This window comes from Peromyscus eremicus, chromosome X (genome assembly GCF_949786415.1).
Source record: "Peromyscus eremicus chromosome X, PerEre_H2_v1, whole genome shotgun sequence".
NCBI classification, from domain to species: Eukaryota; Metazoa; Chordata; class Mammalia; order Rodentia; family Cricetidae; genus Peromyscus; species Peromyscus eremicus.
The window spans coordinates 99,980,450-100,004,650 of record NC_081439.1 but is presented as its reverse complement, the minus strand read 5'-3'; the positions used below and the strand labels follow the sequence as shown (position 1 = coordinate 100,004,650).

At 44.6% G+C, this 24,201-nt stretch overlaps 1 protein-coding gene across 2 annotated transcripts; it reads left to right on the top strand.

Moving 5' to 3' along the window:
* Positions 1-12,164: 12,164 nt before the first annotated feature.
* Positions 12,165-15,965, top strand: LOC131899290 (homeobox protein Rhox13-like). Of its 2 annotated transcripts, none has more exons than XM_059250712.1 (4): positions 12,165-12,509; positions 12,648-12,802; positions 13,489-13,534; positions 15,732-15,965. In XM_059250712.1, the coding sequence occupies exons 1-4, from the start codon at positions 12,411-12,413 to the stop codon at positions 15,849-15,851; spliced, it is 420 nt and encodes a 139-aa protein (XP_059106695.1). In that variant the 5' UTR covers positions 12,165-12,410; the 3' UTR covers positions 15,852-15,965. The 2 variants fall into 2 exon arrangements, with proteins under 2 accessions (XP_059106695.1, XP_059106696.1); XM_059250713.1 differs by having other exon boundaries at positions 12,166-12,464; positions 12,578-12,802.
* The last annotated feature ends 8,236 nt before the right edge of the window (positions 15,966-24,201 follow it).

Below are 24,201 nucleotides of genomic sequence, written 5' to 3'. Positions count from 1 at the left end.
ACTATGTGCAATGTACAGCACATGCCAGTTAAGTTAACTAGCACACCACCTGTGGTAGTTCCAATTGCACACCCTATGCCATTCCAGGTGGGTTGTGTACAGCCATACCAATTACAGTACCCAGTGTTCAGTCTATGCCAAGTACAGTGTCACCCAATGAGCAGCCTGTGCCATTACAGGACCCCATGTCCAGTCTGTGTCAGTTCTGGCACCCAGTGCACAGTCCATTCCAGTTACCGTGCCCAAAATGCAGCCTGTGCCAACACTGGGGTCCTGCAGCTGCCTCTGTGACAGGGCTACAGCTGCAGGAGTTGGAACACCTTTTCCAGAGAAATCATGATCCAGTGCTGAAGAAGGGTAAGCACCTTGTGTGGCTTCCAGTCCCTTCATAGGGAACAAGCTGGTACAGAGAGGCCTCTGGCTTGCTGGCAGCTCTCCTTCTTGTCTTCATTTACTGAAAAGCTCAGATTATATTTTGAAGATTTATTTTGTCTTGGCATGAGTGTGTAGGGGGGACGAGAGGAGCTGTGTCTCACATTTGGAGGTCAGAGGACAGCTGGAAGGACTTGGTTCTCTCCTTCCAAGATGTGGGTCCTTGGCTCAAAATCATCTCCTCAGGCTGGCTGGCAGGCATGTTCATCTGCTGAGCCATTTTGTCTGCCTCCATTTTCCCCTCCAGAACTAAAGCCACCCACACACTCCAGCCTACAAGACCCCTGCCTTGCTGTTCTAGGCTTCCAAAAGGGAGTGGGAGGTCTATAAACTGGGAGTGGAGATATTCTCATGTAGTATTTAGGTGGAACAGGTAGAAATGTTTAGCGGGGCAAGCCTGAGGTGTGGTTGGGATAATTCAGGTACCACACTGCCTTTGTTTATAATGTTGATACATTTGTATCCCCCTCCCTCCTCTCCTCACATGGCTCAATCTGGTCACATCCACTCTGGACTCTCCCAGATGTCCCCGCATTTGGTTATGCTCTCCCACAAATCTATTATAGACTTTTCTTCCACCATACTAGGTGCAAGTCATGTTCCTACTTCTTTTACATTCAGTATTTATATCAATATCTATATACAAGTGCATTCCATTCCTTTAATGTTGGCATCCTTAGGGTAGGTTTTCTCTGTGGAATAGTCCTGGGGTTATGACCAATAAAGGATTCAAATTAGTGTAGCTAGGGGTTCCATGATCCTAAACTGTTTCAAATACTGCAAAGTAAGCATAGATTCTATCCTTACAGGAGTAATATGGGTGTGTGGATACTGGACAGGCAGAACCCAGCACTGATAATGCTGATGTAAGCTTGGTTAAATAGAGACTGATGGGAATGGGAAAGCATAGAGTCCAAATGCCCTGTCCCTCTGCTGTTTTGAAGCATCTGGTGAGGCCACACAGATAAGGACACCAAGCTTTGTAATTCTCTGAAGCACGCTGGTGCATCTGCCTGAAAATCCTGCTGACTTCCTCAATAGTGAATTACTGTGGGGAGGGGGAAGGGCATGCAACGTTTGGACATTTCTCCAGGGACTGTTCTGCAGTACTGGGGTGGAAACCAGGGCCTCCCGCATTCTAGGCCAGCACTGGACTCTGTTCCAGCCCCTCAGCCCCACACAGCATTAGAGTAGTGAGACAGCAGGATCTTCTGTGCAATCTAAATTATAGAGAGCAGCTAATGTCACACGATGTTTTTTCTGTTTATATCCTGATTACCCTACTGAACAAATCCCTCTTCCCTCTCATTGCAGAGATGGTTCAGGAAGAGGAGAGAACAGATCTGGTGAGGGAAGAATCTGCCAGGACTTAGCAGTGCTCCTCCTGGGACCCCCTCCACCTCAATCTAAAGATTGTGCAGGAGACCCAGTGTGTCCACCTTTACTAGGATCCACTTGCACATGCATTTTTGTCTTCCACCCATATGTTCTTACATCTTTCTTCCCTAAGAACCTGTATTTGAAATAAATAGATTCTCAGTTTGCTTTCTTCATGTGTCTTCTGCATTAGTGTGTTATGTATGATGGTTATCAAGGAAGTGCCATTTAAAGAAAATGACAAGGTCTCTTTCTGTGGGGGCACATCACTGAGTGAGCATCAGTAGCCTTTTATGTCATGGGAGTTTGTCAAGTGGTGTTTACATTGACCCATAAATTCTCCTGTCCTCCATCATAGTGTGTTCTTCCTCACCCTCACCAAGTTGTACCACACATGGGCAAGAGGGACATTGAAAATCTTGAGAGAGATGGTGTTTATCCAGACAGAGCTGGTTCTGACCATACCTGGGATTTCATACCAACCATAGAACTTGAGAGAACCATTTTTGTTTGTTTCTTTTTAAATTGTTTTCGTTTTTGTTTACTTTTTCCAGTGGACAAAGTGTCTGTTGCATTTTTGTCAAGTAGACAGAAGCTAGATGCATCTGGAAAGAGGGAATCTCCATTGGAAAATGGCTCCATCCTGTAAGCCATTCTGAGGAGCGTTTTCTTGATTAATGATTGATATGGAAGGGTCCCTCCCACTGTGGGTGGAGCCACCCCAGAGCAGGTCATCTGGAGTGTATTAGAAAGCAGGCTGAAGAAGCCAAGAGGAGCAAGCCGGTAAGCAACATCTCTACACAGCCTCTGCCTCAGTTCCTGCCTCCAGTTCCTACCCTGACTCCTCTCAATGGTAGACTGTAAGCTTTGAGAGGAAATAAACCCTTTCCTCCCCAGTTTGCTTTAGTTCCTGTGTTTTATTGCAGAAGCAGAAAGCCAACTAAAGCCAACTCAAATAAAGAAATGGAGTGATAAAATCTCTCCTCCCTCAATTTCTCCCGTCTCCTCCTTCCAACTCCTCCCATGCCTTCCCCCACTACTCTCAAATTAATTGCCTCTTTTCAATTATTCTTCCTACGTATAGACATATATGTATGAATAAATGTGTGAATATGGCCTGCTGAGTCTGCTTTAGTTGTTTGTGTGCATGTTATTTCAGGGCTGATCCTTTGCCTTGACTAACCACTGAGAGGGCTCATCCCTGGGAGAGGTCAATTCCCCCTCTGTCTGTAGTCACTAGCTGCCCACAGTTCTCTGTCTGGGAACAAAATAAAGCCCAGGCCTAAAATCCCAGTACAAAGTGTCTCTCCTTCCATGGAGACTTTACCATCTCTCCATCATCTTGTCTGTTGATATGGCCAATGTTCACATCTCATTTATGCTGCCAGTTCTGTGAGTGACTGTTTCACAGCAGACATCCTGGTATTGAGGCTCTTAAAATCTTTCAGCTCCCCTCTTCCCCTGCCTTTCCTGAGTCATAGATGCAGGAACTGTGATGTAGATGTAGGCATTGGGGCTGTGCTCCCCATGAGCCATTGTTCTCTGCATCCTGTCCAGTTGTGGCTTCTCTGATGGTCTCCGTTTGCTGTAGACAGAGGGTTCTCTGATTAGGGGTGGTAGTCACACTTATGTAAGGATAAGATTAATAATGCGGTTTGAATTATTCCAGTCTATCATCGTGGCAATTGTAAATTCTCTTCTAAGATACATAACCTCACTAGCCCTGTGATGTTGTCTAGGTTTCTAGGATGAGGGATGATTTTCCTCCTGTGGAATGGGTCTTAAATGTCCAAATAGACAGCTGTTGGTTACCACCAACATGGGAGTGTCACTTGTGACACCTCTCTGGATATCTGGACAACAGCCAACAGTCAGGGTGAACCAGCTCACAGAAGCTAAGGAAGAGGAGCATCAGGAGCCTAGTGACTACAAGACTGATGAATTCCTAGCTCTTCCATGACCAACAAAGGGTGGGCAAGAGACCGCAAGTAGGCTACTACTCTGTGATACAATTCTTCAGTATACTGTCCCTGGGAACTTCAGGAACTTGTTGCTCAGAAATTCTTGCTGAAGCAACCAAGCTGTCTATATATCCCAGCTTAAAACACCAAGTTCACTCTGCCTTTAGGAACACCATACTACTTCTTATATTTTTCAGGACAAAGTAAGTTTACAAGCTAACGACTAAAATCTGAATTAACAAAGAAAGTCCATCCTCTTCTAAATGCTGTTGGTGCTTTTTCCTAACCTGAAAACTTAGCATCACTTCATACTGTAACCTTAAAAACTCTTCTTGGCTGGTGAGACAGCTGGCTCAGTGGTTAAGACACTCCTAGTCCCAGCTCCAGTGAGAAAGAGAACAGAGTAGACGTTGTCCTCTCACTCCCATACAAGCATTGCAGTGTCCTCCACCAAAACAATAAGTGCAAAAATGAAAATACATTTAAAAATCAGGACTGGCCGGAGTTGGTGGTGCACACCTTTAATCCCATCACTTGGGAGGCAAATGCAGGCAGAAATCTGTGAGTTCATGGCCAGCCTGGTCTATAGTGAGTTCTACAGGACTGCACAGAGAAGCCACGTCTCAAAAAACAAAACAATTCTCACTCAGATAAACCCTCCTCATTCTCGCTAATTGGACTCCCAGAGATCCACCCGGGGCCTAGCCATGGATCTCTGCATCCAGATCCCTCAGTAGTTGGATGAGGTTTCTAGCACGACAATTAGGGTGTTTGGTCATCCCATCACCAGAGTGAGTCTACCAGGTTGATCTCAGTCCTGGGAGGAGGCTTTGCCCTGGAGGAGGTGGGAATGGGGGGTAGGCTGGGGGGGAGGTGAGTGGGGCGGGAGGGGGGAGAACAAGGGAATCCGTGGCTGATATGTGGAACTGAGTTGTATTGCAAAATAAAAATAAAAAAAATAAAAAAACAAGCAAATAAAAAAGTAAAAACTGGAGAGTTGGCTGAGCAGTTAAGAGTGCAGGCTGCTCTTCCAAATGCTGCAAGTTCAAATGCCAGCACACAACCGCCTATGCTCCACAGAATCCATTGTCTCTGGTCTCTGCAGGTACCTGCACACACATGGCACACACTCATAAAGACACACATAGACACATAAATAAATAAAAATGCTTTTAAAAGAACCATTTTTCTTTCTCTTCATAGTCTTTCCTGGAGCTCAATGATTCAACCATTATCACCCCACTCCCCAAACAATTCCTGCATAGAAACACAAAGGCTCAGATTTCCTAGGCTAGAGTGGGAATATAGCTCAGTTATAAACTATATGTTACATACTTGAGCTCCTGGGTCCAATTCCAAGCACTATACAGAAGAAAAAAATAAAGAAAATAATCAGAATCCCTCCCAGGATACAATATCCACACAAGACCCACAGTACCTCACTAGGGTTCAGAATCCATAGGCTGAGGCTGGGGTCCAGTGGGAAAGCATGTGCCTAGCACACACAAGGGCCTGAGTGTGATTCCTGGCACTGGAGGGGAGGGCAGGAAATCTATATGAATGAACCAGCTCACTACTAATAAAAAGTGTGTTATATCATGCTGCTTCAATTCTATAATGGCAGAGAAAGTACGAACTTAAATCAGCAATAAATAGTTAAGAATCAGAAGCAAAGAACAAGAAGGAAAAGACATACAGAATAAAGTTAATCACAAAATGCTTTCTGGGAAAATGTAAACATGGTTGAGAAATTCAATACAGTTAAGTTGCTGGAACAATTGAAACAAGACAAAGAAGGCTTCAGTGGGACTACAAGACACACAACACCCTGAGAGAACCATGACAACAGCATAGAAGAAGGAGAAGAATCAAGTTCTAAAGATGCAAAATATGTTCTTAAAAAACCTCATAACAAAAAGTTTCTCAGCGCTGGAAAAAGAGAGGTCAATCCAGAAGTGAAGTGCTTAGAACACCAAGAGACAGACCAGGAAAGAATTGGCCCTCCTCACAATTAGAACATTAAAGACACAGAACAAAGACAGCATCTCAGCAGCAGCAAGACACACCATGTCCCATAGGGCAGAATGGCAGTATGGCAGCAGATTACTCGGCTGCAACTTTACAGCCAGGAGGCCCGGGCAGATGTATTTCAATTATGACTCAACTGCCAACCCAGATGACTGTAGCTAGCAAAACAGTCTGTTGTAACTGTACACACCTGCCATGATTTAAAAAAAAACAGACTAAATGAATGCATGAGCACTGAGCTAGCTCCATAGAAAATACTTACAGGAATCTTTTGGACTGAAGAGAAAAACAAATTCCTCCACAAATCCACAGCAAGGAATAAACCACACTAGGATAATAGTTAAGCAAGAGGGGAAAAGAAAAAAACCCTACAAAATCAACAAATGGCAGTAATTAACACCCACTTTTCAACAATAATTGAATACTAATGGCTTCAATTCCACAACCAAACTACAGGGGCTCCCACACCACTGGGCTCTTTGAACACCTGCAATCACATGCACAGACCTACATATAGACATGGGCGCACACAATTGAAAACAAAAATAAATCTTTGGAAAAAAGGGCACAGACTAGTAGATTGCATCAAATGACAGGAAACATCTACTTGATGCCCCCAAGAAACAGATGTCACTACAAAGGCAGATGTCACCCGAGAGGGAAAGAATGGAAAAAGATCCAAGTAAATAGGCCTAGGAAACAAGCAGATGCCACTATTCCCATAGCTGATGAAACAGACTTCCAAGCAAAATGTGAGAAAATATAAAGAGAGTCACTTCATACTGACTAAGGGAATGTAAGAGGATTTTATGATTCTAAAACTATGCCTCAATATTATTTGTATTATTAATGCAAATGTAATTATTAATATTAGTATGTAATTATTAATATTAATATTAGGAAATCAGGTGATTTCCTAACAAATAATATTAGATTCAAGCCTGTTTAACTCTAGCCCAATACTAGTGGGTGACTTTAATACCCAACTCTCTCCAATTGATATGTCTCCCTACACAAAAAATAAACGAAAATATGCAAATTAAATGATATTATAGATCAAATAGACTTAACAGACATCTATAGACTAGTCCATCCAAACACTGCAGAATATACATTATTCCCATGGAACTTTCTTCAAAATACATTACATATTCTGAGACAAAGCAAGTCTCAACAATTACAGGAAAACAATTTCTTGTAGTTTACCTGATCACAATGGAATGAAACTACCGGAGGTGGTGGCACACCCTTTTAATCCTGACACCCAGGAGGCAGACACAGAGGGATCTCTGTGAGTTGGAGGTCAGCCTGGTCTACAAAGTGACCTCCCAGACAGCCAGGCCTGTTACACAGAGAAACCCTGTCCCAAAACACAACAACAAAAAAGCCAGAGAGAGTGCAAATAAATGATACATATGAGAGCCCTCAAAAATGAAGGATAAGCCAAACCCCAAATCAGGAGATGAAAAGAAATCAAGATCAACGCAGGAATTATTTAAATGAGAACAAAAATAACAATAAAGAATCAATGTAAGTAGAAGTTGGTTCTTTGAAATGTATGATTAGGCAGACTAACCAAAAGACAAAGATTTGAATATTAGAGACATGAATACACCAAAATCTGAAATCTAATTGTTTACTAAGTTTAACATCAAGCTGTGCTGACTAGCTCTTGTGGTTATATGTATCTAGAAGACCTAAACCAAACACTACTATTTCTGAATCTTCAAACAGCTATGCATTTCAAGGCCTAAATATATGGGAACGAGAACATATATAACACTAGGAAATGCCCATTAACAAACAACCTGCCTAAATAGGTACTGTCAGGGCCAGCAAGATGACTCCGATGGTAAAGGTACTTGCTGCTAATGTCTGTCAGCCTGGGTTCAATCCCTGGATGCAGCGGAAGGAGAGAAACAACTCCTCCAAGTTATCTTCTGACCCACACACATGGCTCATGCACTTACATACGCAATTAGGAGCTTAAAGGAAAATTTATTACTGTAGCTCTATAGTAGAGCTTGAAGTCAGGGATCGTGATGCCTCCAGAGGTTGTGTTATTGTACAGGATTCTTTTGACTAAAGCTGTCTCAGCCACTACCCATCAGTCACTGCTCCATCAGTCACTCTCCCCATAGTCATTTCTTCCATCAATCACTCCCCCATCAGTCACTCCCCATCAGTCACTCCCCATCAGGCACTCCCCCATCAGGCACTCCCCATCAGTCACTGCTCCATCAGTCACTCTCCCCATAGTCATTTCTTCCATCAATCACTCCCCCATCAGTCACTCCCCCCATAAGTCATTTCTTCTATCAATCACTCCTCCAGCAGTCACTCACCATCAGTCACTCCACCTATCAGTCACTCCCCCCATCAGTCACTCCCCATCAGTCACTCACCATCAGTCACTCCCCCCATCAGTCATTCCCCATTAGTCACTTCCCCCATCAGTCACTCCCCCCATAAGTCATTTCTTCCTTCAATCACTCTTCCAGCAGTCACTCACCATCAGTCACTCACCATCAGTCACTCCCCATCAGTCATTCCCCATCAGTCACTCCCCATCAGTCACTCCCCGCATCAGTCACTCCCCAGCAGTCACTCCCCCCATAAGTCATTCCAAATCAGTCACTCACCATCAGTCACTCCCCCCATCAGTCACTCCCCATTAGTCACTTCCCCCATCAGTCACTCCCCCCATAAGTCATTTCTTCTATCAATCACTCCTCCATCAGTCACTCCCCATCAGTCACTCCACCTATCAGTCACTCCCCATCAGTCACTCCCCCATCAGTCACTCCCCATCAGGCACTCCCCCCATCAGGCACTCCCCATCAGTCACTCCCCCTATCAGTCACTCCCTCCATAAGTCTTTTCTTCCTTCAGTCACTCCCCTATCAGTCACTCCCCATCAGGCACTCCCCCTACCAGTCACTCCCCCCATAAGTCATTTCTTCCTTCAATCACTCCCCCATCAGTCACTCACCATCAGTCACTCCCCATCAGTCACTCTCCATCAGTCACTCCCCATCAGTCACTCACCATCAGTCACTCCCCCCATCAGTCACTCACCATCAGTCACTTCCCCCATCAGTCACTCCCCATTAGTCACTTCCCCCATCAGTCACTCCCCCCATAAGTCATTTCTTCTATCAATCACTCCTCCATCAGTCACTCCCCATCAGTCACTCCACCTATCAGTCACTCCCCAACAGTCACTCCCCCCATCAGTCACTCCCCATCAGTCACTCACCATCAGTCACTCCCCCCATCAGTCACTCCCCATTAGTCACTTCCCCCATCAGTCACTCCCCCCATAAGTCATTTCTTCCTTCAATCACTCCTCCAGCAGTCACTCACCATCAGTCACTCCCCATCAGTCACTCCCCATCAGTCACTCCCCATCAGTCACTCCCCATCAGTCACTCCCCGCATCAGTCACTCCCCAGCAGTCACTCCCCCCATAAGTCATTCCAAATCAGTCACTCACCATCAGTCACTCCCCCCATCAGTAACTCCCCATTAGTCACTTCCCCCATCAGTCACTCCCCCCATAAGTCATTTCTTCTATCAATCACTCCTCCATCAGTCACTCCCCATCAGTCACTCCACCTATCAGTCACTCCCCAACAGTCACTCCCCCCATCAGTCACTCCCCATCAGTCACTCCCCCCATCAGGCACTCCCCATCAGTCACTCCCCCATCAGTCACTCCCCATCAGTCACTCCCCCCATCAGGCACTCCCCATCAGTCACTCCCCCTATCAGTCACTCCCTCCATAAGTCATTTCTTCCTTCAGTCACTCCCCCATCAGCCACTCCCCATCAGTCACTCCCCCATCAGTCACTCACCATCATCACTCCCCATCAGGCACTCCCCCCATCAGTCACTCACCATCAGGCACTCCCCAGCAGTCACTCCCCATCAGTCACTCCCCATCAGTCACTCACCATCAGTCACTCCCCATCAGTCACTCCCCATCAGGCATTCCCCCCATCAGGCACTCCCCATCAGTCACTGCTCCATCAGTCACTCTCCCCATAGTCATTTCTTCCATCAATCACTCCCCCCATCAGTCACTCCCCAGCAGTCACTCCCCCATCAGTCACTCCCCATCAGTCACTCCCCCCATCAGGCACTCCCCATCAGTCACTCCCCCTATCAGTCACTCCCTCCATAAGTCATTTCTTCCTTCAGTCACTCCCCCATCAGCCACTCCCCATCAGTCACTCCCCCATCAGTCACTCACCATCATCACTCCCCATCAGGCACTCCCCCCATCAGTCACTCACCATCAGGCACTCCCCAGCAGTCACTCCCCATCAGTCACTCCCCATCAGTCACTCACCATCAGTCACTCCCCATCAGTCACTCCCCATCAGGCACTCCCCCCATCAGGCACTCCCCATCAGTCACTGCTCCATCAGTCACTCTCCCCATAGTCATTTCTTCCATCAGTCACTCCCCCCATCAGTCACTCCCCAGCAGTCACTCCCCCCATCAGGCACTCCCCATCAGGCACTCCCCATCAGTCACTCCAACTATCAGTCACTCCCCCCATAAGTCATTCCCAATCAGTCACTGCTCCATCAGTCACTCCCCCTATAGTCATTTCTTCCATGAACCACTCCCCCATCAGTCACTCCCCATCAGGCACTCCCCCCATCAGTCACTCACCATCAGTCACTCCCCATCAGGCACTCCCCCCATCAGTCACTCCCCATCAGGCACTCCCCAGCAGTCACTCCCCATCAGTCACTCCCCCCATCAGTCGCTCCCCAGCAGTCACTCCCCCCATCAGGCACTCCCCATCAGGCACTCCCCCCATCAGTCACTCCCCCCATAAGTCATTTCTTCCTTCAATCACTCCTCCATCAGTCACTCCCCATCAGTCACTCCCCGCATCAGTCACTCCCCGCATCAGTCACTCCCCAGCAGTCACTCCCCCCATAAGTCATTCCAAATCAGTCACTGCTCCATCAGTCACTCCCCCTATAGTCATTTCTTCCATCAATCACTCCCCCATCAGTCACTCCCCATTAGTCACTCCCCAGCAGTCTCTCCCCATCAGTCACTCCCCCTGTAGTCATTTCTTCCATCAATCACTCCCCCATCAGTCACTCCCCATCAGGCACTCCCCCCATCAGGCACTCCCCATCAGTCACTCCCCCTATCAGTCACTCCCCCCATCAGTCACTCCCCCATCAGTCACTCCCCCCATCAGTCACTCCTCAGCAGTCACTCCCCAGCAGTCACTCCCCCTATCAGTCACTCCCTCCATAAGTCATTTCTTCCTTCAGTCACTCCCCATCAGTCACTCCCCATCAGTCACTCCCCCCATCAATCACTCCCCATCAGTCACTCCCCCCATCAGTCGCTCCCCAGCAGTCACTCCCCCCATCAGGCACTCCCCATCAGTCACTCCCCCATCAGTCACTCCCCCCATAAGTCATTTCTTCCTTCAATCACTCCTCCAGCAGTCACTCACCATCAGTCACTCCCCATCAGTCACTCCCCATCAGTCACTCTCCCCACCAATCACTCCCCACCAGTCACTCCCCACCAGTCACTCCCCATCAGTCACTCCCCACCAGTCACTCCCCATCAGTCACTCCCCATCAGTCACTCCCCATCAGTCACTCCCCATCAGTCACTCCCCAGCAGTCACTCCCCAGCAGTCACTCCCCATCAGTCACTCCCCCATCAGTCACTCCCCCCACCAGTCACTCCCCATCAGTCACTCCCCACCAGTCACTCCCCATCAGTCACTCCCCATCAGTCACCCCATCAATCACTTCCCCCATCAATAAGTCCTCATCAGTCACTCCTCCCCACCCAAGTCACTCCACCCCTCAGTTGCTCTCTTATGCTGTGATAAAATACTATGAAAAAGCAACTTAGGGGAGACAAGAGTGTGTTCTAGGACTCAATGTACTAACAGGCACTTTTCAACTATCAGCCACTAATCTGATCATGTCCACTTAGTTCTAAGCCCATCTCTGAGCAGCACTGGTAGGTCGAGGGTAAGGTTCACAGAAATTTTCTACATGTTCACTCAAGGGTCCTGTGGTCAGTGTGTGTTCCCACCTTTCTCCCATACTCTATTCCCCAATTATCTTGCAATGCTACACAATTCATCCTCCAGTGTCATCTCTATAACCTAGAAGGAACAGGCAGCATGCACATGCATGCAGAAACAAGCTAAAACTCATTCTACATGCATGCTCTGGAAGCAAGGTTTAACTTCACACGACCTTTCACAACCCTGTTCCCAATGGCTCCCTCGTTCCTCATCTTTTGGGCCACACCCACCATTTGTGCAACAAAGCAAATACCACCTACCTCAGCAAGAGGTCAAAAAGCCCAGAGAAGTCAGTCAGGGAGGGAAAAGCCTATAGCGCCCATCTGGTGAGGAGCGTGTTGACATCAACCTTGAGGAACATGGAGAAGTGTGGAGCATGCGCAGAAGGACACGTTGACGTCACCCTTTCCTCAGGCCTTCTCTTGACTCCTCATTGGTAGTAGAGACTGACCAAACAATAGGCCTTGAGGGTGGTCATTCCTGGAGCCCCACTTCTCTCTGTGGCTTCGGCCCACTACTAGTCATGGCCCGCAAGGTCCAATGGCAATATATATACATTGTGAGGAATGAGAATGGTGAGGAGATAGCTGAGGTCTCCACCTTAGAGGCTGCCTTGGCGATGGTGGGTGACAACCCTAGTGGAGGTGATGCGGGCTGCCTAATGGAACTAAATAACGGGGTCAGCCATGTCCGTGAGAGCCAAATCGGCTCTGAGGAGAGCAGCAGGGACGCCAACTCCTCTTCCTCGGGGCCTCACCAGGAGGAGCCAAGACCCTCAGCCGAGACTGTGATTCGGATTCCGAGGCGCCGTTCATCACGAAGGCGGCGGCGAACCACATTGAAGTTCACACTGGGGCAGGTTGAGGAAATGGAAAAATTGTTCAAAGAAACCCAGTACCCAGATGCGCTTGCCAGGTATGTGTCTTGCACCAGGAGCTATCCCCAACCTCCCTGTTGTCTCAGGTTGAGATGTCCTTTTGTTCTTCCAGGTCCTGGTTTCCTGTCATCCCTCCCTAAGCCACTGCTGTCTTCTCCCTAGGTGGTCGGTACAGGAGGGTGCCTTGTGTAGGGGTAAAAGTCAGTATTAGCGTGTAGTGTTGGCCCCAAACAAGTGTGCATAGTCAACAACACTCATTTCGAGTCATACTTTAATTTCTGTAAAATATAGGGACATGAGTATAGTGTGGCAAAATACTCACTAGTGTAAAGTTCACCAGTGTTAAGGATTTACACTTTGTTGGGTGACCTCCTCACCAGTAGTCTCCTCATCTTTTCAGGGACTGTGTACCTATCCATCAACTCCTTCCGGTTTCCCTTTCCCTTACCCTGGTGCTGTTTTTTAATTTAGTACAATTTGCTCAGCATACACTTTGGCATTTATTTTTAATTTTTGATAGTGTGTTAAAATTAAAATCTGTATTGTTTAGAAACTTTTATAAGAGGTGAAACCATTTCAAAAGCAAGACTAGTTCTGAGGATGAATGTTAAATGGGGGGGGGGTGAGGGAAGATAGCAATATTAAAAAAGCATAGAAATCATATATGACTTTGCAGTTCATGCAAACCACGGCATGCTAAACATTTGTGGTTTTCTTTCCACAGGAAAGAACTTGCACAAGCTTTGAATATTCCTGAAGTCAAAGTGAAGGTCAGTAAATCCAAGCAAAGACATTGAACAATCTGCAGCCTTCCTCATGTCTTGGGAAGACTTGTCCTAGGCACTTTTTTATTTAAGTTTTTTTTTTTTACATACCAACCACAGTTCCCCCTCCTTCCCCATCTCCTGCTCTCATCCCCACCCCACCCCACTCCCACATCTACTCTTCATAGACGGTAAGGCCTCCATTGTGAGTCAACAAACCTGGTACATTCAGCTGAGGCAGGACGTACTGCATCAAGACTGAAAAAGGCATTGGGTTCTTGGGGATTTCCCTAGTACCAGGTTTCTCCCTAAACCCATAATGGCTCTCTCAAGATATCTCTTTCATTGCTCTCCCTTTCCATTCCTACTCCAACTTGGCCATCCAGATCCCTCATGCTCCTATCTCCCAACCCCTCCATTCTACCCCCTACCCAGTTTACAGAGGAAATCGTATCCGTTTTCCCTTCCTGGGGTGATCCATGAATGTCCCTCTTTGGGACATTCTCTTTACCTGACTTCTCTTGGGTTGTCGATTGTAGCCTCGTTATTCTTTGCAAGAGAGGCTGATGCACTGCATCTCCAGAGAGACTGATACACTGCAGCTCTAGATAGTGATACACTGCAGCTCTAGAGAATGTTGCACTTCAACTCTAGAGTTGATGATGCACTGCATCTCTAGAGAGGCTGATGCACTGTAGCTCTAGAGACTGGTGACCTACAGCTCTAGAGACTGATGCACTGCATCTCTAGAGAGGATGATACACTACAGCTCTGGAGACTGATGCACTGCAGCTCTAGAGAGGATGATGCAGTGCAGCTCTAGAGAGGATGATACACTACAGCTCTAGAGACTGGTGCACTGCAGCTACTGAGAGAAGGTGGACACAAGACACAAGAGAAAACACACATGGTCTCCTGTTTGCACACTCTTGAGTGTGACTTTCCAAAAGCCTCATTTCTGATTTCCTCTTTCCTCTTACAAACGTAATAGATAGGCTTTAGGAATCAAACAGGGGGAACTCTGGCTTAATGTGAGACCACATGAGTCAGCCACTGGGGCTTTATTTGAGTTCATGGAGGCATCAGGATGGTAGTAGGGCTTCTGGTGTTTTGGTTGGTCTTCTATAGACTATACATCCATATTATAGGCAGGGAAAGAAAGTACATGGAGGCACAAATGCACATTTTGAGAACTTCCCAATACAATGGACCCTCATTTCACTAGGAGCCTGAGAGGATGGTGACATCTAACAGGTAACTGTGACTGTATTTCCATAGCTAGACCATATTAGGAAGACCTGATTTATGACTACTTTCCCCACACTGTTGTGGACCATCTTACTCTTTGCCTTTTGAAGAAAGATGGGCTTTAGATGTCCTGGTGACGCAGCAGGGCCTAGTGTGCCCTCTGTGCTGGACAGGATTCTGGAAATATAGGAGAAACAATGATATTATTCTTCGTCCTGATCCTGGAGAACTTTTTATAGCATGAAAGAATATACTGTTCAGATTTACCATCGGTGGAAGTCATGCTTTCAGCTGAACTCCTGGAGATGGCAAAGGTTTCAGTGTCCTGTATGTCATTAGGTTAAATTTGTCAACCTTCACAAACACTGGAGGCTGTGATGTCAAACCATTGTCCAGGCCTTCTCTGCCTACCACCTGATCGCTCTCCTGATATTCAAGCACCAACAATCCCATTGGCACCCTTGAATGCTATTTTCTTTCTAAAAATCTCTCATGCTTATTTCTGTTGATTAATTACTTCATACTGAAGATTGCTTTTACAAACAGAAAGCTGTTCCCCTCCATAGGCCTTTAAAATGTGCTAACATTTGGTGATCTACAGTCTCTGCCCAAACAAGAGGAATGTATGACTAGTGAGGAAGGTATTTTTACAGCTGATGGTCAAATGTCAGAATGAAGACTTTCCTTTACCCAGTTACCATATATTGAATTAATATCAAGGAACTGGAACAAGTTGTAATCTAAGTTTCCATCCAATAGAAAAGAAACCACTGAAGTGTCTATACTGCTGGAAAAAGACAAAATCATGGCCTATTACAGAATTTGACACACAGCTGGTATTTGCTTTTATGAGCTGAATAGAAAGTCAGTGTTATGTGTCTTAAAGTGGTTTTTATCTCTTGGCTCTGGGGTGGAAGCCAATGCTAACTCCAATCCTGATTTCCTCTAATTTTAGACATGGTTCGTCCATCGGAGAGCAGAAGAGAGGAAGAGTCAGAGGCGTGTAGTAGTACAGAGCACACGTCCTCGTATTGAGAAGGTCCTTCTTATTATCGATAGGAACGACTATCCCTAGAGTGCAATCTTTTTTCAGGACCTAGAGGCAAATCTGGTGACACATGTACTCAATGTACAGCTTCATTAAAATTCATCACTCATGTTAAAAATAAAAACATGAATTTCCAAGTTATTTAATTTCATGTGCTTTCTGGAGTTTTGTAGTATATAGATGTACACTCTTCAGGAAAGGCCATTTAAAGAAAATGACAAGTTCTGTGTTTCAGGAGTGGCATTTCAAAGTCATGAGTATTGCTTGCACAGTTGACTATTCCCTATACATGGTAATTGTGAAACAGTGGATCACTTAAGCCTTCTTGATTCAGGCCCACTTGATCCTTTGAGCAAGGGATTCAGTAGATTCCTGCAAATGGGGAATCTAAGGAGAAGGTGGGCACAGAAAGTATTGATGGTGATGATTACTTTTTATTTGGGGAGGGGTCACAACAATTCATTCTTTTTTCTTTTAATAAAAATAGATTTTTTGTCACATAATATGTCCTGATTATGGTTTCCCTTCCCCCTACTCCTCGCAGTTCCTCGGTACTTACCCTTCCATCAGGACATATCAACCTTTCTGTCTGTCATTAGAAAACAGCTCAGGTGGGTGGAAGCTACTCACAGGCCATCCTGGGTCCTCAAGACCTGGGCTGCCTAAAGAAGTTGATGGAGGTTGGGTGCCGTTATAATGAGCAAATGTCTGGTGGAGAAATGGAAGAAAAAGAGAGACAGAATGGTTCATGTGCTGTGGAAAGATGTGGAACAGAAGAACTGAAGGTGGTGAGGAGCTGCATGAGGTAGATGGCCTGATTGTCACCCAGGGAAGTGAGGATTCCTGTACCTGGGCTGCGCGAAGGGTCTTGTCTGGGTCCATGGCCTTACTACATCCAGGGTCTATGTGTTGCTATCCATGGCTCCTGCTACCATTGAAAGCCATGCATATGTCTGGGGTCTGGGCTGTCACCTGGGGCCGTGTTGGTGACCCTGGTTCATGCTGCCTCTGGGGCCATGCCAATCTGAGTGTCTGTGCTGCTACCTGGGGCCTTGGTGACATCTAGGCTATGTAGCTGCCTAGGATAATGTCTGTGTCCATGTCCTACTGTAGCCAGTGACTGTGTTAAAGTCTGTGTCCTGTGTTGCCACCTAGGCCACATGGATACCCAGGGTCTGTGGCACAACCTGAGGACTTGTTTTCCAAGCCTCCAGAGCCATGCTGATCTGAGAAGCCTATGCTACCACCTGGGGCCTAGGTGTCATCCAGGCCCAAGTAGCTGCTGAAGGCCATGTCTAGGTCCATGTCCCTATGGCAGCCATGGTCTGAGTTGATATCCATGGCTCCTGTTACCACCAATTGCAAGTAGATGTCCTAGGTCTGCTCTGCCACCTGAGACCATGTTGGTGTCCCACAGCCATGCTGCTGCTCCAGATGGCCTGTGCCACCACCTGGGGCCATTGTATGTCAGGGCCCAAGCTTCAGTCTAGGGACATCTCTGGGTCCATGGCCCCACAGCAGCCAGGGTCTAAGTTGATGTCCATAGCATCTGTTGCAACCAAAGGACATGCAAATGCCCAGGGTCTGGTTAGCCACCTCAGACTATGTTGGTGTCTGAGAGCCATGCTACTTGATGCTGAGGCTGAACTGCTCTGACTGACCTGAGCTGCCACACAGGACATGGTAACATCTGGGCCCGAGATGCTCTGGAAGACCACCTCTGGATCTGTGGTCCTGCTGTAACTGGAGTCTGTGTTGACATCTGTGGCCCATGTTACCATAGGGGGCCATGTATGATGAAATCCAAGGGCAGTGCTGAGCCACATCTGCCCTGTGTTGGCCCTAGGAAAGCTGGCCCAGCTCCTCACTAGACACTACAGCAAGAGTGCTGAACTTGACCCTCACAGGAGAGCTGGCCCCAATGACTCTGGCATGGAGAGCTGGCCCCCTGTACTTAGGAGAGTTGGCCCCACCTCTCAACACAGGCATGAGAGAGATGGCCCTGATGCCATGGGCATAGGAGAGCTGGTTCCACCTCCACCTGAGGGGGCAGTCCTAGTATCAAGGACTGACCAACTCAACTACCACCCAGGTCGATATTCAGGGCCTTGGATTGGCCCACCCTAACATCTACCCCATCTAGGACCTGCTGGAGCATGTGAAGGGACTGGTTCTGCAGATCTCCCTGACTAGGGGCTACCTTTGGATATCAGAGAGGAGTTTCAGTGAGGATCAAGTGAAGATGGTGTACCAGAAACCAGAGGCCTTGAACCAGACCAATGACTCATTACAATTTTCATTTTCGGATGGGGCTGATTGAACAAAAGGATATACTGCAGAACACAATGAGGATCCCAGTGCCACTCAAATGAATGAAGAAATGTTGAAGAGGCGGGAGAGACAAAAGAGTGAAGTGGGCTTTTTTCTTTGGGTGGTTGGTTGGTTAGTTGGTTGGTTGGTTTAGTTTGGTATATTTTTTAATTTTATTATGGGGGAGGGATGCTGAAAGGGTGAAGGGAGGATATGGAGGACTGGGAAATGAGCAGGTTTGGGGTGCATGATGTGAAATTCACAAAAATATTGTGTGTGTATGTGTGTGTGTGTTTGTGTGTGAAAACATACAGGCTTCAAAGAATAATAATAAAATAAACACACAGCAAGCTGTTGTGGTACATGCCTTTAATCCCAGCCCTCTGGAGGCAGAGGCAGGCAGATCTCTGTGTGTTCGAGGCCAGCCTGGTCTACAGTGTGAGGTCCAAGACCGCCAGGGCTACACAAATAAACCCTATCTTGAAAAACCCAAAATAAATAAATAAATACATATATACATACATACATACGTACATACAGACATACATGCATACATACTTAAAACAAAATCTAACATGTTAGAATACAACAAAATATTGTGGGTCTGGTTTGACTCAGAGTTTCCCTGTGACCATGAATAAATTTAAATTAGCACAGTCTTTATTAAATAAGAACTGGTGCCAGATGCTCATGACACCAAGACTGCAACTGAGATTGCTCCCAAGTTGAGGCTCCTGGTCACATTAGTCCAAGGCTTATAAAGTCAAAAACCACAAGATTACATGTATTCTGTCTACACATATGCATGATCTAATTTTAACATCTATATCTTGCAGTTGTCCCAGACATTGAGCAGATTAAGCAAGTTTGATTACAAAAACAGAAATAGTAGTTAGTCCTATGAGCTATTGTGTTTCTAGAACAGCACATTTTACAGGATCAGTCAGTTTAAGAACAGTCTTCAATGTCTTGGACAAACGGGGGTGGAGGGGTGGGGAGGGTGAGCTACTAGGGCACAGCTTGAACAAGCTAGGGGCTTGCATGTTGGAGGCATTTTTGTTTTGGGTCTCTCAAGCATAGTAAGTCTAATCTTTAAATGTAATGATAACCATTACATTCCCCCCTTGAGTTGTTTCATGACTCTGTGATGGATACCTGTTATTTCTAAAGCTTTTTGATAGAGGGAAACCAGTTTCCTTTAGAGCAGTATTCCAGCCTTTAGTTGAGGATAAAGGGTAAGGAACTCTCTTCTGTAACTGCCTCTCAGCTGAGATTAGGATGTTCTTGTCAGGACCCGTGAAGGCTGGAATGCAAATCCAAGGCCAATGTTAGGGGTTCAGGCAGTGGGGAGCATTCATCAGAAGCATCTGGTTTGCTGTGGAGACAGGGAGAAATCACATTGGCTGGACTGGTTCACATAAGCTTTCAGCAAGTCCAGGGCTCATGACCTTTGAAGCAGTTTGGTGTCTGCCACCGACTCCTGATGTCTGTCGGCTGAGTGGGAATCTGGTGGTACAGATGTAGAATGGGGACAGAAGTTAAAGTTTAGGAACTTAAAGGAGAATCTTAGATTTGAACTTGCCCTCAGTAATAAGCAGCAGGCAGGGAAGCTTAGGCTATTGATTGACAGGAGTACCTATCTGGAGTCCATTTGATGTGTGACATGTGGATCCAAGTTGTGTCTTTCTATAGCTTATATGGATTTTTAAAATTTACACCAGAGAACATTTTAGATACATAACTAATAACGTTGTTTCTAATATGTACGGAAATCCAAAATGTAAAACATGCAGTAGACTCATGCCTGTGACTCATAGTAAAAGCTTGAGGACTCAAAAGATATAAAATCAAACATATGAACACCTTTTCCCAAAGGGCTGAAATTGTGTATATATAAAAGAAAGAGATGTTTTTAGCACAATAAAAAGCATCTTTAACTCTATTGTTAGAAGACATCTTGACCAAGATGATGGTGAAATTACATGGCTGTTATTTTTTTAATCCTTTTTTTCTAACAAGTGTTGAATATATTGTAGTAAATTAAGGATACTCACACATACTTTTAATTATTAAGGCTTTTTGTCATAAATTTTTAAGTTAACTTTTTTGTTGTAGATTTTATAGATCTTTAACCATACTCAATAAACTAAAGAATCTTAAAATATAGAAAACGTACTTAATAGTTTTACAAACAATTTTTTTGAGAAATTGACACGTTTTTTAATTTATTTTTTAATTTTATAATTTGATTTTATTTTACATACCAACCACGGATTCCCTTGTCCTCCCTCTTCCTGCACCACCACCACCCCACCACCCCGCCATACCCCAAGCCCACTCCACTCCCCATCCCATTTCCTCCAGGGCAAGGACTTCTCTCTGGATTCAGCTCCACCTGGTAGATTCAGTACAGGCAGGTCCAGGTCTTTCTATTTTATTGATTTCAGCCCTCAATTTGATTGTTTCCTGGCATCTGTTTCTCCTGGGTAAGTTTGCTTCTTTTTGTTCAAGTCTTTCAGTTGTGCTGTGAAGTCCCTAGTGTGAGATTTTTCCAACTTCTTTTTCTTTTCTTTTTTTTTTTCTTTTTTCGAGACAGGATTTTTCTATGTAGCATTGGAGCCTGTCCTGGATCTCACTTTGAAGACCAAGCTGGACTTGAACTTACAAAGATTCGCCTGGCTCTGCCTCCCGAGTGCTGGGATTAAAGGCATGCACCACTACCGCCCAGCTTCCAACTTCTTTATGTTGTCATTTAGTGTTATGAATTTTCCTTTTATCACTGCTTTCATAGCATCAAATATGTGTGGGTATGTAGTACATTCATTTTCATTGTACTCTAGGAAGTCCTTAATTTCTTTCTTTATTTCTTCCTTGACCCATTGGTAATTCAGTTGAGTATTATTCAGTTTCATTGAGATTGTAGGCTTTCTGTAACTTTTGTTGTTGTTGAAATCTAGCTTTAAACCAAGTGGTCCAATAAGATACATGAGGTTATTTCAATTTGTTTGTATCTGTTAAGATTTGCTTTGTGAGCCGGGTGGTGGTGGCACACGCCTTTAATCCCAGCACTCGGGAGGCAGAGCCAGGCAGATCTCTGTGAGTTTGAGGCCAGCCTGGGCTACCAAGTGAGTCCCAGGAAAGGCGCAAAGCTACTCAGAGAAACCCGTCTCAAAAAACCAAAAACCAAAAACCAAAAAGCAAAAACAAAAACAAAAACAAAAAAAAAAAAAAGATTTGCTTTGTGATCAAGCATGTTGTCGATTTTACCGAAGGTTCCATGGGGTGCTGAGAAGAAGTTATATTCTTTTATGTTAGGGTGGAATATTTTGTAGATATGGATTAAGTCCATTAAAGTCATAATGTCTGTTAGTTCCCTTATTTCTCTGTTAAGTTTCTGTCTGGCCGACCTGTCCATTGGTGAGAGTGGGGTGTTGAAGTCTCCCACTACTAGTGTATGGGGTTTGATGTGTAATTTAAGCTTTAATAACGTTTCTATTGCAAATGTGGGTGCCATTGTATTTGGGGCATAAATACTCAGATTTGAAACTTCATCTTGTCAGATTTTCCCTGTGATAAATATGTAATGCCCTTCCTGATCTTTTTTGATTGATTTTAGTTTGAAGTCTGTTTTATTAGATATTAGGATAGCTACTCCAGCTTGCTTCCAAAGTCCATTTGATTGGAAACTGTTTTCCCCACTGTTTTATTCTGAGGTAGTGTGTGTCTTTGAAGTTGAGGTGTGTTTCTTGTATGTAGCAGAAGGATGGATCTTGTTTTCGTGTCCATTCTGTTAGCCTGTGTCTTTTTATAGGTGAATTGAGACCATTGATATTAATGGATATTAATGACCAGTGATATTTAATTCCTGTTTTTTTATATTTAATGGTAGTATTTCCTTTTTTGGTACTTGTTAGTGTGGGACTATCTATTGCCTGTGTTTCCATGGGTGTATCTAACTGCCTTAGGTTGGATTTTTCTTTCTAGTGATTTCTGTCTGGCTGGATTTGTGGAAAGATATTGTTTAAATCTGCTTTTATCATGGAAATTTTTGTTTACTCCATCTATGTTGATTGAGAGTTTTGCTGGGCATAATAGTCTAGGTTGGCATCCATGGTCTCTTAGTGTCTGCATAACATCTGTCTGTGCCTTTCTTGCTTTTAGAGTCTCCACTGAGAAGTCAGGTGTTATTCTTATGGGTCTGCCTTTATATGTTACTTGGCCTTGTTCCTTTGCAGTTCTTAATAATTTTTCTTTATTCTGTATGATTACTAGTTTGATTATTATGTGATGAGGGGACTTTTTTTGGATCTAGTCTATTTGGTGTTCTGTTAGCTTCTTGTATCTTTATAGGCATTTCCTTCTTGGTTGGGAATGTTTTCTTCTATGATTTTGTTGAATATATTTTCTGTGCCTTTGAGTTGGTATTCTTCTCCCTCTTCTATCCCTATTATTCTTAGGTTTGGTCGTTTCATGGTGTCCCAAATTTCCTGGACCACATCCTTCCTCCTCCTCAGCATATAATCTCACTTTTATTTTACCTAGACTCACCAGACCATCAAATAAAACAGATTCATCAACACCTTCTTGATGAATGTGCTTGTATGAATGCTAGTCATTTTTATCACTTCTGGTATGCAGATATTTTCTCTCTTGTAGGGTCTCACTGATATGGATTGAGGTACAAAAGTTAACACACAATGTGTAGTGTTGGGACACAGGGCCTATTAAGAAGTGATTAGTTCGGAAGTGGAAAACCATCATAAATGCATTAGTTATCAGAGTTTTGTCCCCTCTTGTTTTCTTCTCCTTTGGTTATCTCTTGCCTTCCTGCCTTCCAACATAGTATGACACATTAAAAAGATGCTGCCACAGAGATATTGGACTTTTCAGCCTCCAGAATGGTGAAAAATAAATTTCTTTACTTATAAAGTACCCACTGTGCAGTTTTATTTGACAGTAATACAGAATGAGCAATGACACTCATTTGAGTCCTTTTCAAGATTCTAATGCAAAGATTTACTTGCTTCTCCTGTAAGTTAAGCTTTTATCCCTTACCTGCATTTCTACCTAGATTTACAATACTTGTAAGTTCTCTCTCATCTTAAATAATATGGGAACAAAAAACAAAGTATCACAATTCTGGATATTGTTTCAGAAACATTGTTAGGACCTTCCCTGTTTAAATTACTAACAGAAATAACTATGTGCACTCAATTACCTCAATTTTGACTTTTCTATTTATTCTTTTTAATTATCTTTGTAAAAAATGTTTTCATTCTGGCCAAGCAAAAGAATGGCTTTATGTTTCTTATCCAAATCAAAAAAGTGTTTCGTGTTAATGTGAGAATAATGACACTACTAGCCTTATAAATGTTGGGTGTCAACAAAACAAGAAAATACAGGGAAAGCTCTTATACCACAAGTTAATGCAGGGCAAACTTCTAATAAATCTTCACATTTTATCACTACTACCAGAGACCATTACAGTCAATATGCTTGTCTCCTTCTAGTGCCAGAATGATAAATTTCTTTACCTAGCAAAATTTGAACTTGTTCTTTTCTACTACAATGCTTCTCCTGGTTTTTCTTTTATCCTTTTAGCCATTCTCTCAACAATATATTATCCCTCAATATGCCATTTTTTTATTTTTTTTGGCTGATACCAATTTTCTCATTAAAATTTTTGTGTGTGCTTTTTTGGGGATAGCTACTATGTAGCTCTGTGTATGTGAAATCCACAAGAGTGTGTTTAAGGGGTATCAGGGTATTATTATGATATGAAATGGAGAAATACACTCATGAATACAGGATATGGTAAATCCAGTTGCAGAGTCCTTGGGAGGCTGGAGACCAACCACACACTGTTTCACACCACCTAGCCCGATCTTCACCTCCTAAGAGAGTGTACCACTCAATTCCCTCCACTATTAAAATGTCACATAAGCAGACAGAAAGCTACACCCCAGGGTTTGAACCCCCAAAGCCATTGGTGCAACAAATTCCCACAACACTTACCCTTTTCTTCTTGTCCAAATAAGAAGGTTCTAAACCAAATACAAAACTATAT